We start from the raw sequence: 16,485 nt of genomic DNA, 5'->3' as shown, positions 1-16,485 counted from the left end.
AACGTAAAATGTTTAAATAAATGTAAATATAAAATATATTCATAAAATATTAAATAGCACTAAAATAATATTTTGAATGTTTTTTAATAAGGAGCAGAAAAACAAATAAACTACATGGTTCTAAAAAAAAAAAATGCCGTAAATGTTCTAAAAACAGGTCATATTTACTAACACAGGTCATTTATTGATTTAATTATTTCGGTCATTTATTTAAGTAATCACTGTGCAAATATAAAATATAGATATAATAAGATAGAGAGATCACTAACAGTGTGGAACTATAGGAGCCAATGTAAAATAAAATCAACAACAACAACAACAACAATAATAATAATAATAATAATAATAATAATAATAATAATAATAATTTCACAGTGAAATTTGAGAATAGAAATTAAATATAGTTTTAAGTTAATTAAGTTTAAGTTTAAATTAAGTTAATTGCTAATAGGAACTTGCCTATACAGTAATTCATTTAAAATCCTATTTAACACACACACACACACACACACACACACACACACACACATCCATCCATACACACACACACACACACACACATTCACTGAACCGCAGCTTTCGAAGTTGACCGAAGCCTCGCCCCCTACACAGGCCACGCCCCTCTCCCCTCCACACAGATATAAAAGCAGCTCCAGCGCGAGCCGCTTCACTGTTGGTCTGTGGAGGTTCTTTCACCAGAACTGTGTGTTTTATTAAATAAAGGAGAGGTTATTATCTGCGTTGGTGGTCAGGATGAAGGTTGTTGGATCTACCTGTACGTTGAAGAGTAAGCTGGGTGGAGAGGACGTGGTGCGCTGCCTGTCTGAGCAGAGCCTGACCATCTCCAAGTGCAAGCTGCCGCTGCTGGACGAGCACATGAGCGTCTTCCTGCAGGACATGAACAGCTGCTACAGTAAGCTGAAGGAGCTGGTGCCCACGCTGCCCACCAACAAGAAGGCCAGCAAGGTGGAGATCCTGCAGCACGTCATCGACTACATCTGGGACCTGCAGGTGGAACTGGACTCGCCGTGTTCGGACACGGCCGGGACGCGTACACCCCTCACCACGCTCAACACCGAGATCAGCAGCATCTCCGTGGAGGTACCATCACGCTCAAACTTCTCCAACATCACACACAGTGCATCATCCATAACACACACCGCTGCATTTACAGTTAACATGTAACCCTGAACACTCTCAGCTCTTTAAGTGTGTGTAGAGCGTGTCAGGTTCTCAACGGGTTCCTCTGTGTTTCTCTCCAGAACGGTTGCTCAGATGACAGAATCCTGTGCCGCTGAAATCCACGAATCATCAACACTGCTGACGGAAAACGTCCAGAACCTCCTCAGTGTGTGTGTGTGTGTGTGTGTGTGTGTGTGTGTGTGTGAGGTCCATGAAGTCCTACACAGTGTCTTGTCTGTGTTAGACGTCACGACGGACGCTGCGTCGCTTCTCCATGCCTTAAACATTCCAGTTTTGAATGCTTTCTGTATAAAGTGTGTACACACAGAATTCTTCTACTTTTGTTTAAAAGCAAAACGAAACATTTCTCAGATTTCTGAGTTCAATCTGTATTGTATATTACAATGTCCTGATGTTTATTACCATGTGTTATGGAGATGTTATTAATACAGATAATATTTTCTGAAACTAAACACGTGTTTCTGTGTCTTTCTTTAAACTGTCACTTTCACCGAGTGTCTGAGGGGAAAAACGAGAATTTGTAAAGAATGAGGAACGTATCAAATAAAGCTCATTAACACACACAAGGTCACAAGAAGGCTTTAAAATAGATGATTTAAACACTAAACTTCTGGTATGACCACACACACACACACACACACACACACACTTCTATACAAAAGCTACAACAATGTTTTAGACACGTTAGACGTTTACACACTAAAATCCTGCATTACTTTGGGAGTTTTCACTTTTTGAGATAAATTTTATGACTTTTATCTTATTTTAAAAACGGTTAATGAGCAACACGTGTGTAACATTATTTTATTTACTGTGTAACTCGTCTGAAAGAATGATCTGTTAAACAAATCTCACACAATGCTGTCGGAGAGCACATGAAGAGTTCCTGGAGGTGTTAAAACAGGACTTTAAAAAAAAAAAGTTTAGCCACACACACACACACACACACACACACACACACACACACACATACAGGGTAATTAACAAAATATAACATGAGTGTGTTGTTAATTATTATTATTATTTTTTAAATCTGAATTAAAAGATAAAACTTTGTTATTCAGGATTGAAAGAGTCACAGTGCAGCTGAATGCAGTACAGTGTGTGTGTGTGTGTGTGTGTGTGTGTGTGTGTGTGTTTTGTGCTTGGCTGAACTCCCGGTCCATCTGCAGCAGGATTTACTCTGTTTGTTAATGTTTCAATCAGCTGTGTGTCGGGAATGTGGAGCTTTTTAAACCTGAACTTCCCCAGGTGCACGTCGGCGCCGCTCAGTCTGAGCCCTGCTGCCCTCCCCTGCCCCTGGCACACACACACACACACACACACACACACATGCACACACATGCACACACTCTCACTGGAGAAGGAACTCTGCTCATGGTTGAAACTCTGGGTTGCCAGATTGAACCACTTTTCACCCAAACTGCCTTCATTGTTTCCTTCAGAGAGAAATCAGTCAGGAGCTCTCGACATGCCGAGTGTGAGACCCCAGCACTACATAACCACATACACCCACTTACCAAAAACTGTTCTTCATCACTATAACAACTTTAAAGACTATAATGAAAGAACGATCAGTCACAACATTAAAACCACCGACAGGTGACGTGAATAACGTTGATGATCTCGTTACCGTAGCACCTGTCGAGGGGTGGGGTTTATTTATTAGGCAGCAAGTGAACGGTCAGTTCTGGGAGTTGACGTGTAGGGAGCAGGAAAAATGGGAAAGTGTAAGCATCTGAATGACTTTGACGAGGGTCAGATTGTGATGTCTAGACGTCTGAGTCAGAGCTTCTCCAAACCTGAAGGTCTTGTGGGGTTTTCCCAGTATGTAGTGGTTAGTACCTACCAAAAGTGGTCCAAGGAAGGACAACCGGTGACCCGGTGACAGGGTCGTGGACCCCCAAGACTCAATGATGTGCGTGAGGAGCAAAGGCTAGAGCGTCTGGTCCGATCCCACAGAAGAGCTACTGTAGCAGAAACTGCTGAAGAAGTTCATGCTGGATCTGATAGAAAGGAGTCAGAACACACAGAGCATCGCAGCTTGTTGGGTATGGAGCTGCGTAGCGGTCAGAGTGCCCATGCTGACCCCCTGTACACCACTGAAAACTCCTACAATGGGCATCAGAACTGAACCATGGAGCAATGGAAGAAGGTGGCCTGGTCTGATGAATCAGGTTTTCTTTTACATCATGTGGAGGCCGGGTGTGTGTGTGTGTGTGTGTGGTTTACCTGGGGAAGAGACGGCACCAGGATGCACTACGGGAAGAAGGCGAGCTGGTGGAGGCAGTGTGATGCTCTGTGGAATGTTCTGCTGGGAAACCTCGGGTCATTCATGTGGCTGTTACTTTAACACGTACCACCTACCTAAACACTGTTTCAGATTGAGTACACCCCTTCCTGGTAACGCTATTCCCTAATATCAGCTCCCTCTTTCAGCAGGATAACGCTCCCTGACACCCTACAGCACCTGTTCAGGAACGCTTTGAGGAACATGACAAAGAGTTCAAGGTGTTGACTCGACCTCCGAATTCCCCAGATCTCGATCCGATCGAGCGTCTGTGGGACGTTCTGGACAAACAAGTCCGAAGAATCCATGGAGGGCCGACCTCGCAACTTACAGGACTTAAAGGATCGACGTCTCGGTTCCAGATTCCACAGCACACCTTCAGAGGTCTTGTGGAGTCCATGCCTCGACGATTCAGAGCTGTTTCGGAGGCACGAGGAAGGAGGACCTACACAATGTTAGTCAGGTGGTTTTAATGTTATGGCTGATCTGTATATATATATATATATGTGTGTGTGTGTGTGTGTGTGTGTGTGTGTGTGTGTGTGTGTGTACCTTATAAAGTCAGCAAGGTCACCAGTAAATAAAATATATAGAGGATTTTTTAAAATTATTTAAAATAATGTTCACGGTATAATATTTAGCTCACACACTAAAAGCTGTAAAAGCTGGAATATTTTTATTTTATGTAATGTAATATCAGGACAAAGTAAATCAAATATAGATCAGATAAACACACCTTTAACAAACCTCTTCACACGATTTTGATCTTTTTATTATTCATAAAAAGTCTATTTATAATCCTAACTGATTTGAAATCCGGCCTGTAAGCCACTCCGTGCCCAGATGAAGAGTTGCAGCGCCACCGTGTGGCTACAAGAGCAATTACATCAGGATTCATTTCACTGAACCGACTCTTTTGAACAACTCCTAGATTTTATTCATTTAATCCAGAAATGTATTATTCACAACTATACAATCTAACATTTATGATGTTCATAGATCACGTGGTCTACACAAAAGACTATTTAATCATCATTAACATATATAATCCAATATGTAATTAATTTATGAGAATATCTCGTTATTATTGCTGCCTTTCCCCCTCACTAAACGTTTTAACCAATCAGAGGCTATGTTGACCCACGTGACGTGACCTCACCGGAACTTAACGCAGAGTGGAGGATTGTTTATTTCCTAACTGTTTTGCAACAAATCCCGCCTCCTCCACTATGATTGGATAGCAGGTGCAATCAGAACGAGTCTGAAATTTTAGATTACTTTTAAATATTAAAACAAAAGTGCATTAGCTTTGACATTTTAAATGGCTTGGAACAAAAAAACCCCATAAACTATAAACATTAGCACAAAGTGTCACAGGTTCCTTAATGAAGGTGTGAAGAGCGTGGAGCAGGTAAAATGACTAATATTGTAATGAAATTGATTAATTATGATGCAGTTTGGTTTTATCATCGGTAAAGGCATATTTAGAAATGTATTTTTTAAATAATATGTTTTGGATTTTGTTCAAATCCGTAATTAAAACCGGAAGTAGTATTAGTCAGCGGAACATTTAGCCAATCCTGACTCGGGGGCGGGGTTTGCTGAAATCGGGTGGAAATAGAACAACGCGGGAGGCAGTTGGTTTACAGTTCGTTTTGCAAAGTAGTTTAATTTAATTTCCTATAAATTTGTAAATGATTTAAAGTGTAAAATCGCGCTGTCGGATTTAGAGATGTCCCAGAATAAAAGAGTCGCGTCTCAGAACCGGGTAAAAAAACATTTCACACTTAATTCACTTTCGGTGTTTTAGCTAGCATTAGCATTAGCATTAGCCGTCTCCTACATTTTATTATAAAACGAGGCTCAGTTTTGTTCAGTTTCTTCATCAGATTGTGAAATTAGGAGTAAAGTTCTGTGTTTCACGCGTTTAGCTTCAGTGAGGGAAGAGAAAGCAGGAATAAACTGGTGTGTGTGTGTGTGTGTGTGTGTGTACAGAGGTCTCAGGTACTGTTCGACGAGGATGATGAAGGTTCTCTCTCTCAGCCCAGTGTGTCTCAGGTACAGAGAGCCAGAGAGAACTTCACACCCGTGCAGGTGGACCGCAAGGTAACAAAACACACACACACTCACTAATAACACTATCACACTGTAACACACTCTGATCGGATCCATATACATCTACGGTGCAGTTCAGTACCTTTGATTCACTACTGATCCGATTCAGAGTCGATTCAGGATGCTGCTGAATCCTGGATTGTGATTGGTCAGAAGGTATTGCTGAATTCTCTGTAACAGCAGCTCTGGAGATGTTTATGTACGGTGATGGTTTATTTCGGTCCTCGTCTCCGCTCTGTCGCGGTGAACTGAGACAAATCTGATGATTTTATTGATGATGATTTTATCTGTTTATTTGAAGGTTGCTGAAGTCGTGCAGTTTATTCTGATTAAAGACCAGAAGAAAATCCCCATCCGCAGAGCAGGTGAACATCTGAGACACACCTCCATCACTCGCACCTCCATCACTCGCACCTCCCTCACTCGCACCTCCATCTCACACACCTTCATCACACACACCTACAGACTATACACACACACACCCCTACACACTATACACACTCTTACTCACTCACACCTACACTTTACACACTATAAACACACACACCTACACAATACACGCATACTTACACTGTATACACACACACCATACATCATTGTATTGTTCTTTTTGTATTTTTTTTATTTTAAGTGATAGAGTACTCTGCCTGGAGATATAGAAAGTCGTCTTTAGCGTTTATTACGGCGCGTGTTCATGGCGTTGTTTAACAGCCGTACACAACATCACAACACTAATTTCCATCCGGAGTTGTGTTAATGTTTGGCCGAGATCTTGTGTTAATGACGGGAGAGTCGAGCCACTCGGTCAGGTCCGTCAGTGGGGTTTGGGTCAGGACTGCTGATGGGATAATCTGCTCTCTCAGAACATTCAGCTACTCATCATAACTCCGCCCCCACAGGCTTGTACAGCAGGCACTATCGCTTCCCTTCTGACCCTGACACGCCCATCACGTTGGAGTAGGGTCAGTCTGGACTCATCAGACCACATGACCTTTTCCCATTGCTCCACAGTCCAATCTTTACGCCAACTGAAGTTGTTTTTCTGATTAGACTCAATAACCACTGACACCCATCGGTTTAGTCCCAGTCCTGTTCTCACTTTCACTACTAAACCCAACCCTGAGTTCCGCTCTCCATCTTTTACCATGTGACTTCACCAAGTGTTTACCATCTCCAACCACCGTCATTCAAGATCTACTCTCTGATCACATTTCTGCCATTTTCTCTCTCTCTCTCTCTCTCTCTGTGTGTGTGTGTGTGTGTGTGTGTGTTTTAACCCGTTCCTCTCTGTGTGTTTATTAGATATAGTTAAACACGTGATAAAGGAGTACCGGTCTCTGTACCAGGACATCATTAAGCGAGCGGACCGAACCTTCGAGCAGGTGAAGAACTCACTCAGGGTCTGGATGAGGTTTACACGCTTCTACTGAATGTGCTAATGTTCTGATGTTCTCCTGCAGGTGTTTGGGCTGAAGCTGGTGGAGATCGACTCCAAGAATCACATTTACATCCTCACCAACAAACTGGAGCAGTCCCGCGAGGAACCAATCAGCATGTGAGTATCGGTGACGACATCATGCTGAATGTTGCTCATACTGTAACTCGGGTCTAATGTAATCTGATCTGATCTAGTCTGATCTAATGTGATGTCAGGTGCCCTGCGAACCCGAAGACCGGGTTACTGTTTGTGATCCTCGGAGTTATTTTCATGAAGGGAGGAAGTGTTAAAGAGAGTAAGTTACTGTTTTTACACTTTCAGTGTTTGATCTGTTTCTTTTCTCACACCATCGTAGACTACACACCACCGTACACACCACCGTACACTACACACCACCGTACACTACACACCACTGTACACTACACACCACCGTACACACCACCGTACACACCACACCACCGTACACACCACACCACCGTACACTACACACCACCGTACACACCACACCACCGTACACTACACACCACCGTAGACTACACACCACTGTACACTACACACCACCGTACACACCACCATACACTACACACCACCGTACACACCACACCACCGTACATTACACACCACCGTACACTACACACCACCGTACACTACACACCATCGTACACACCACCGTACACTACACACCACCGTACACACCACCGTACAGTACACACCACCGTACACACCACCGTACACTACACACCACCGTACACACCACCGCACACTACACACCACCGTACACTACACACCACCGTACACTACACACCACCGTAGACTACACACCACTGTACACTACACACCACCGTACACTACACACCACCGTACACACCACCGTACACTACACACCACCGTACACTACACACCACCGTACACACCACACCACCGTACACACCACCGTACACTACACACCACCGTACACACCACCGTACACTACACACCACCGTACACACCACCGTACACTACACACCACCGTACACACCACCGTACACACCACACCACCGTACACTACACACCACCGTACACTACACACCACCGTAGACTACACACCACTGTACACTACACACCACCGTACACACCACCATACACTACACACCACACCACCGTACACTACACACCACCGTACACTACACACCACCGTATACTACACACCACCGTACACACCACCGTACACTACACACCACCGTACACACCACCGTACAGTACACACCACCGTACACTACACACCACCGTACACACCACCGCACACTACACACCACCGTACACACCACCGTACACACCACCGTACACTACACACCACCGTACACTACACACCACCGTACACACCACACCACCGTACACACCACCGTACACTACACACCACCGTACACACCACCGTACACTACACACCACCGTACACTACACACCACCGTACACTACACACCACCGTACACACCACCGCACACTACACACCACCGCACACTACACACCACCGCACACTACACACCACCGTACACACCACCGTAGACTACACACCACCGTAGACTACACACTACCGTACACACTACCGTACACACCACCGTACACACCACTGTACACTACACACCACCGTACACTACACACCACCGTACACACCACCGTACACTACACACCACCGTACACACCACCGTACACACCACCGTACACATCACCGTACACTACACACCAACATACACTACACACCACCGTACACACCACACCATCCACACCACATGACCGTACACACCACCGTACAGACCACTGTAGGAAAACTGTAAGATCAGTTCTAACCTTCACACATTGTTGCATTTTTTTGTAGAGTAAAAAATCATTCGGTATTTTTCACACTGTAGTACAATATTGTAATAAATGGAATTGTTTTTGTGTAGCGTTAGTGTGGAACACGTTGAAGAAACTCCGAGTGGAAGTTGGGTAAGTGTGTGTGTGTGTGTGTAGAGAAGTACACAGACAATAGTCAAAACTTTTACCCTTCTGTTTTATTAATTTAGTTAATTTACATTCAGTCCTCTAGAACTGAAACTCTGAGTAATAAATATCAGATGGAGCATTATTATTATTATTATTATTATTATTGTTGTTGTTGTTGTTGTTTCCCTTATTTAATCACCAGTCATGGGTAAAGTGTAATAAAACACTAATAGGATCTAATCTAATAAAAGCATGTTTTGACTGCGGTGAAGTTTAATGTTTTTTTGTGAATGAAATGTTTGATATGCAGTAAGTCCTCGTGATTTAGAAAATAGAAGTGTATTTTTACAGTAGTGCTTCCTGACTTAAAGTGATAATTGTGTTCTGTGTGTGTGTGTGTGTGTGTGTGTGATACAGAGAGAAACATGAAGAGTTCGGGGATGTGAAGAAGATCATCACTGATGAGTTTGTGAGACAGAAGTAAGGAACCGAGGAAGCAGAAATAATCAGCGTGGATCATGCATTTTATGATCCTAGTTTTAGGATTAGAGAGTAACATGATCGCTGATCTATATTCACACACTTTTCTTCAGAAATGCAGTAGAAAATGATCAAGTTTATAAAAAAAATACTGTTTTTAATTTGTGGGAAATGATTCATTTCCTGATTCTACATGAGATCTAAAGTGTGTCATAAACGAGTTTCTAGAACACACAGCGTTTCTGCAGCGCTACAGCTCTGTGCTTCAGCTCTCAAACAAATCTACATTCATACACTGCCTGTTTGATTCACTTACTGCAGTGAGTCGGTTCAGAGTCGGTTCAGAGTCGAATCACTGCACTCAAGCTGTTCACTTTCCACTAATCACCATTTTATAGATTAGATTTTACAGTGCAGAGTGTAGATGTTTACAGCATAGATGGTTACAGCATAGATGTTTACATGTTTACAGTGTGGTATGTAGATGTTTACAGCGTAGATGGTTACAGTGTAGATGTTTACATGTTTACAGCATAGATGTTTACAGTGTAGATGTTTACATGTTTACAGTGTAGTGTGTAGATGTTTACAGTGTAGATGTTTACAGTGTAGACGTTTAGATGTTTACAGCGTAGATGTTTACATGTTTACAGTGTAGATGTTTACAGTGTAGTGTGTAGATGTTTACAGCGAAGATGTTTACATGTTTCAGCGTAGATGTTTACATGTTTACAGTGTAGACGTTTACATGTTTACAGTGTAGATGTTTACAGCGTAGATGTTTACATGTTTAGTGTAGACGTTTACATGTTTACAGTGTAGATGTTTACAGCGTAGATGTTTACATGTTTACAGTGTAGATGTTTACATGTTTACAGTGTAGATGTTTACAGCGTAGATGTTTACATGTTTAGTGTAGACGTTTACATGTTTACAGTGTAGATGTTTACAGCGTAGATGTTTACATGTTTACAGCGTAGATGTTTACATGTTTACAGCGTAGATGTTTACATGTTTACAGTGTAGATGTTTACATGTTTACAGTGTAGACGTTTACATGTTTACAGTGTACATGTTTACATGTTTACAGTGTAGACATTTACATGTTTACAGTGTACATGTTTACAGCATAGATGTTTACATGTTTACAGCGTTGATGTTTACATGTTTACAGCGTTGATGTTTACATGTTTACAGCGTAGATGTTTACAGCGTAAAGGTTCCTGATCTACACGTCCGATGCTGCATAAAGACAGGATGATGATGGACAGTTTCACTCATAATCACAGGTTTCTGTTTAACCTGCTGCTGCTGTAATGCTGGAACAAACAGAACACTGAGAAATCTGAGGTTTTATCACATCATTTAAAAGTGTTCCAGTCTGGTCCTGGAGAATGTGTTCTATCTGACCGAGTTCCTCTCCCGTCACACCTTTAACATCTGCTCCTGACTCCTCCCCCTGAGTCCACTGCAGCTCCCTCCTCTGTCACACCTGCGAGTGAGACGTGCGTTAGCGCAGTGGGTTAGCGCAGTGTCAGTGATGAAGCCTGAAGGTCGGGGGTTCGAGCCCAGCAGTAGGTGGTGTGTTCAGAGCTGGTGTCCCTCAGACCATGGACATCTGGTTTATATCACACCGTACAGCAGCACACGGAGTCGTGACGAGGCTCGGTTCAACAAAGAGTCATAACCAGAGCCGCTACACAACTCCATACACCTTCACTTATATCTCTAAATCAGCCTTCTCCAGTCCTGACCAATCACAGGAAGGGGCGGAGCTACTGTTACCAACGTGCAGCAAATTACCAATTACAATTATTTATTTACTAAAGAACGTCATGTTTTAAATCCGTTTACGTGGAGCGCGCGCTGTACACGTCCCTGTGAACGAGCCGTTACTATAGAAACGATAAGGTATTAAAACGAGCACATTAATATAAACCTGCGCTACTGTCAGAGCCGCTGTTCTAGAGAATTAATCACCGCCTCCTGACCAATCACAGTCCAGAACTCACCGTCTGATTTTGGGTCAGATGATGGTTTTACAGATGTTCTGTCAGATAGATAAAAGCCTGTGTGTGTGTGTGTGTGTGTGTGTGTGTGTGTGTGTGTGTGTGTGTGTAGGTATCTGGAGTATGTTCGTATTCCTCACACTGAGCCTCTGGAGTACGAGTTTCGGTGGGGACAGAGGGCCGAGAGCGAAGTGTCCAAGCTGAAGATGCTTCAGTTTATTGCGGAGGTGAGTTTCTCTCTGGACGGGTCGAGCGTAACTAGTTAACTGGTTCTGTTTATCTGGTGAACAGGTTATCTGCTTACGGTTCTGTACTAACCCTGAGCCCAAACCTTCTAAAAACTCAAATCTACTGTAGATAGTGTCTGTCATTGGCTCTAGAGCAGGGATCTCAAACTCAATTTACCCGGGGGCCGCTGGAGGTAGAGTCTGGGTGAGGCTGGGCCGCATCAAGTATTCCACAAAAAAAGGATTTCAAGTATTCCAAAAACAGTACAACCGATCCAATCTTCTTAATCTTTAGTAATAACTATTCAGAACATGCGGAACATGAACGGTTCTTCAGAACATAGGTTTCTCTTACTTCCTCCTACTCCTTGCTGCCAGAGACTTGGCAGCGCTTCCTCTTACACAGCTGAGCCACATTTGGCTTGAGGGAGGAAGCAACTGAGACCCTCAGTATGGCTCGAAGTTGCTCATCTGTAAGTCTGGACCTGAACTTTGATTTATTAAAGTTCATAGTGGAGAAGAGCTTTTCGCACAGATGGGTGCTCCCAAAAAGGCACACGATTTGCTTGAACATCTTGGAAAGCTCAGGGAACGTGGGGGGCAATTCTCTCATAAATTGTCCAAGCTTGTCTGTTTTTCCACTCACCTCCCTGAACTTGGCTTTGAGTTCAGAACTGCACTGCAGGTCAATTAGCTCCAACTGAACCACAGGGGGGGGGCATCTTCCACATCGAAGGAGAAGGGGTCAGCAAAAATTTGAAACGTGGCTCTGTGTGTCTTGAAGTCTGCAAACCTGTGATCAGATTCTTCCTGTAGCTTTAGAATGGTATCAGCATACTTCTCACCACTGAATGGTGTGCCTGAATCCATGAGCGCCTTGCATGCTGGGAAATGGCAGAGGTTTGTCTGAGAAAGCTGGGCTTTCCATAACACAAGTTTTGTGGAGAATGCTCTGACACGGTCATATGCAGCACTGACAAGCTGGCCCTGGCCTTGTAACTTCTTGTTCAGTACGTTCAGCTCCTGTGTGATGTCAACAAGAAAAGCTAAGTCCATTAGCCATTTGGGATCACTTAGTACAGGAACAGCCATCCCATCCTTATCCATGAAGGCTTTCACTTCTGCTCTCAACTCAAAAAACCTCTTCAAGACGTCCCCCCCGCTAAGCCAACGTACCTCGGTGAAGTAGGGCACATCCTCATATGCCGACTCTGTTTCCTCCAAAAAGGCGTGGAACTGCCGGTGCTTTAAGCCCCTGGATCTGATATGGTTGATGCATTTCACAACATCAGACATCACATTGTCAAACTTCAGGCATTTGCTGCAAAGGTCCTGCTGATGGATAATGCAGTGCAAAGCAATGGCCTCTTCCACACCCTCCTCTTCCAGTGTTCTTTGAACAAGTGCCACCCGTCCATTTCTCCTCCCCGTCATTGATGGCGCTCCGTCGGCTGTTATTCCAGCAAAACTCTTCCATAGTAAGCCGGCATCCACAATGGCATCACACAGCTGGCGGAATATCTCCTGACCGGTGGTCTGGCCATGCATTGGAATCATTGTGAGCAAATCCTCCATCACTTCAAAATTGTCATCAACACCACGGACATATATTGCGAGCTGCGCAGTGTCAGTGACGTCTGTGCTCTCATCAAGAGCGACTGAGTATGAATGGAAGTGTCTAACTTTCTCACGCAGTTGATCGTAAGTGTTACCTGACAGGTCCGAAATGCGCTCCGCCACTGTGTTGGCTGAAAGGCTGATGTTGCTAAACTGACCTTTCTTTTCCGGACAGACTATACTTGCAGCCTGTAACATGCACTGTTTGATGAACTCGCCGTCTTTGAATGGCTTTCCTGCCTTAGCAGTCATCTCACTCACCACGTAGCTAGCTTCGACTGCTGCATCACTCTCTCTGCTTGCTTTCTTGAAAAAATCTTGTTGCCTCAGTAGACATGTTTTAAGTTTGGTGACCCGGTCCTCTCGCTCATCTCCCTGGTATTTTGCATACTCCTCAGCATGTCTAGTTGAGTAATGACGTCTGATGTTATACTCCTTGTGCACCGCAACTTTATCTGTGCATATTAGACACGTCGGAATGCCCCTGTGCTCTACAAGAAAATATTCCGTTTCCCACTTCTCCTGAAATTGTCTGTGCTCATCGCCAACCGTTCTCTTCACGGCAGGTTTTGAAAAAGACATGACTGGGTGACAAAAAAAACGTATTTGCACTGGGTGACACTCCCGAAACACGTTTCAAGTGACCGACGTTGATCATTCGTGGTGTTGTCACGAGCCTGAGCTATGGGAGCCCACAAGTGTTAAAAAATATAAAACGCCCAGGGCAACGACTCACGCAGGTGCATGTGAGAAAAAGTTAGTGGGGGCGGGCCGCACTGACAACAAGCTTTGATTTCAAGTAGGGGGCCACAAAATATCGTTGGGCCGCAATTGGCCCCCGGGCCGCGAGTCTGAGACCCCTGCTCTAGAGAATATTTACAGTTCAGTGAAAGTTTGTACCCCCCAGTTTAATATGTCATGTTTTTACAGCAGTTTCTTCATCACGAGGAACAAAAACACTCAGAAATGTATTTTAAATAGTGTAATAAAAACGTAGATCATATTTATTCCTCATCCACCCTGTGCTCGTGTCTTTGTTGTAAACACTCGCCCTGAACACTGAGATTTGAGTTTAAAGTGAACACGTGGTGATGAGATTTATTCCCTAAACACATTAATAAACATTTAAATAAATCAGCTAGAGCAAGATAAAAGGGGTGTAAACTTTTGAGCAGGTTAGTTATGGCTTATTGACGTGACATAACTAACTGCTGCGATATATTTCTGTATCGTGATATTTAAGTTTTTCCGACAAACTGCTAGGACGTGAGCGGCGCTCTGAGCAGTGGAGCTTCCGGTGAAAGTGAATGTTCTTAAAATCTGTTTGAACGTTTAAAATCTTTAAACCAGGGAACAGTTCTGTACGAATTTTAACAAGTGATGATCTGCTTCTAGTCAGAGCGAGTTATAGTGTTAGTGTAATAGTGTTATAGTGTTAGTGTAATAGTGTTAGTGTAATAGTGTTATAGTGTAATAGTGTAATAGAAATAATCCTGATAGTAATATTTCTCATACCGGAGTATGGAGGAATAATTTATCGTGATATTGATATTATATCGTATCGCCCAGCATTAATAACTAGAACAGCTGTAAGAGTCACTGTAACATTTAAACTGCAGCTGAGTTTTAATCAGAAAATTATTATTATTATTATTATTATTATTATTATTAAGAATAATAATAATAAAATTATATATATATATTTTTTCATTTAAAGTGTAAAAAAAGAAAGAAAAAAAGAGGCAGATATTTTCCCCCTACAGAGAACCAGAGGGGGTGAAAACTTTTGCACTTATCTTTGTTGATGTGTGTAATGTGTAAAAGCGTTACTGTGACAGTGTGTGTGTGTTTATTTATTTTACACACAGCTACATGATCAGGAACCTCAGTCATGGACCCAACAGTACCGAGAGGCCACGAGTGCAGAGAACAGCCAGAGATAACGCAATAGGAGAGAGTGCGTGCGTGTGCGTGAGTGAGTGTGCGTGCGTGAGTGTGCGCGCGCGTGAGTGTGCGTACGTGAGTGTGTGCGCGCGCGAGTGTGCGCGTGAGTGTGTGCGAGAGGTTTTCTTTAAACAGATTTTTACTCGAGTGTGAGAGTGTGAGTGTGAGGTGTGCGAGTGCGAGAGAGTGTGAGGTGTGCGAGAGAGTGTGAGTGCGCGAGAGAGTGTGAGTGCGCGCGTGAGTGTGTGTGCGTGCGCGTGAGTGTGCGCGCGTGAGTGTGTGCGAGAGGTTTTCTTTAAACAGATTTTTACTGGAGTGTGAGAGTGAGTGTGTGAGAGTGCGAGAGAGTGTGAGTGCGCGCGTGTGAGTGCGCGCGTGTGAGTGCGCGCGTGTGAGTGCGCGCGTGTGAGTGTGTGCGTGAGTGTGTGTGCGTGCGCGTGAGTGTGTGCGAGAGGTTTTCTTTAAACAGATTTTTACTGGAGTGTGAGAGTGAGTGTGTGAGAGTGCGAGAGAGTGTGAGTGCGCGCGTGTGAGTGCGCGCGTGTGAGTGTGTGCGTGCGCGTGAGTGTGTGCGAGAGGTTTTCTTTAAACAGATTTTTACTGGAGTGTGAGTGCGCGCGTGTGAGTGCGCGCGTGTGAGTGCGCGCGTGTGAGTGCGCGCGTGTGAGTGCGCGCGCGTGAGTGTGCGCGCGTGAGTGTGCGCGAGAGGTTTTCTTTAAACAGATTTTTACTGGAGTGTGAGAGTGAGTGTGTGAGAGTGCGTGTGAGTGCGCGCGTGTGAGTGCGAGAGGTTTTCTTTAAACAGATTTTTACTGGAGTTGGGATTCACATGAATGGTTTGTTGGAGGATGAAAACATTGAGCTGCTTTAAGAACTGAAATATTTATAGTAAGAAAAAAGTTTAAGAAGTCTAAAGCTGTTTGTTTTTTTCCCAGAATTCTGTGTGTTTTTTTATTGTTTGATAAATAAAGTGGTTCCTCTTCACACCCGGTCACAGTGCTGCGTGTTCATGATCGCTTTATTCTGTTCTGTGTAGAAGAGGAAAGTGTGAGGTACAGAGTGGAGGTGAGATGATGTGTGGAGGAAGAATCCAGAATCCAGAGAAAGTCACTGATGCACAGTGCTGTGATTTGTTTGTTTGTTTGTTTGTTTGTTTGTTTAAGGAGTTTATTTCCTGATTTGGGCAATTCATAATCATCT

The 16,485-nt window shown here is 43.7% G+C and overlaps 2 protein-coding genes across 2 annotated transcripts; both read left to right on the top strand.

The window, feature by feature from the left end:
* The first annotated feature begins 658 nt into the window (after positions 1 to 658).
* On the top strand, positions 659 to 1,655 carry LOC128619783 (DNA-binding protein inhibitor ID-1-like). The gene is made up of 2 exons (XM_053644209.1): positions 659 to 1,101; positions 1,263 to 1,655. Exons 1-2 carry the CDS (start codon positions 754 to 756, stop codon positions 1,296 to 1,298), a joined length of 384 nt encoding a protein of 127 aa, XP_053500184.1. The 5' UTR covers positions 659 to 753; the 3' UTR covers positions 1,299 to 1,655.
* A 3,445-nt stretch (positions 1,656 to 5,100) lies between these two features.
* On the top strand, positions 5,101 to 16,276 carry ndnl2 (necdin-like 2). The gene is made up of 10 exons (XM_053643048.1): positions 5,101 to 5,261; positions 5,489 to 5,599; positions 5,910 to 5,973; positions 6,911 to 6,990; positions 7,069 to 7,163; positions 7,262 to 7,341; positions 8,969 to 9,011; positions 9,426 to 9,488; positions 11,610 to 11,724; positions 15,210 to 16,276. The coding sequence occupies exons 1-10, from the start codon at positions 5,226 to 5,228 to the stop codon at positions 15,282 to 15,284; spliced, it is 762 nt and encodes a 253-aa protein (XP_053499023.1). The 5' UTR covers positions 5,101 to 5,225; the 3' UTR covers positions 15,285 to 16,276.
* Positions 16,277 to 16,485: the final 209 nt, after the last annotated feature.

This window comes from Ictalurus furcatus, chromosome 15, assembly GCF_023375685.1.
Source record: "Ictalurus furcatus strain D&B chromosome 15, Billie_1.0, whole genome shotgun sequence".
NCBI lineage: Eukaryota > Metazoa > Chordata > Actinopteri > Siluriformes > Ictaluridae > Ictalurus > Ictalurus furcatus.
This window is presented reverse-complemented; position numbering and strand designations above follow the sequence as displayed.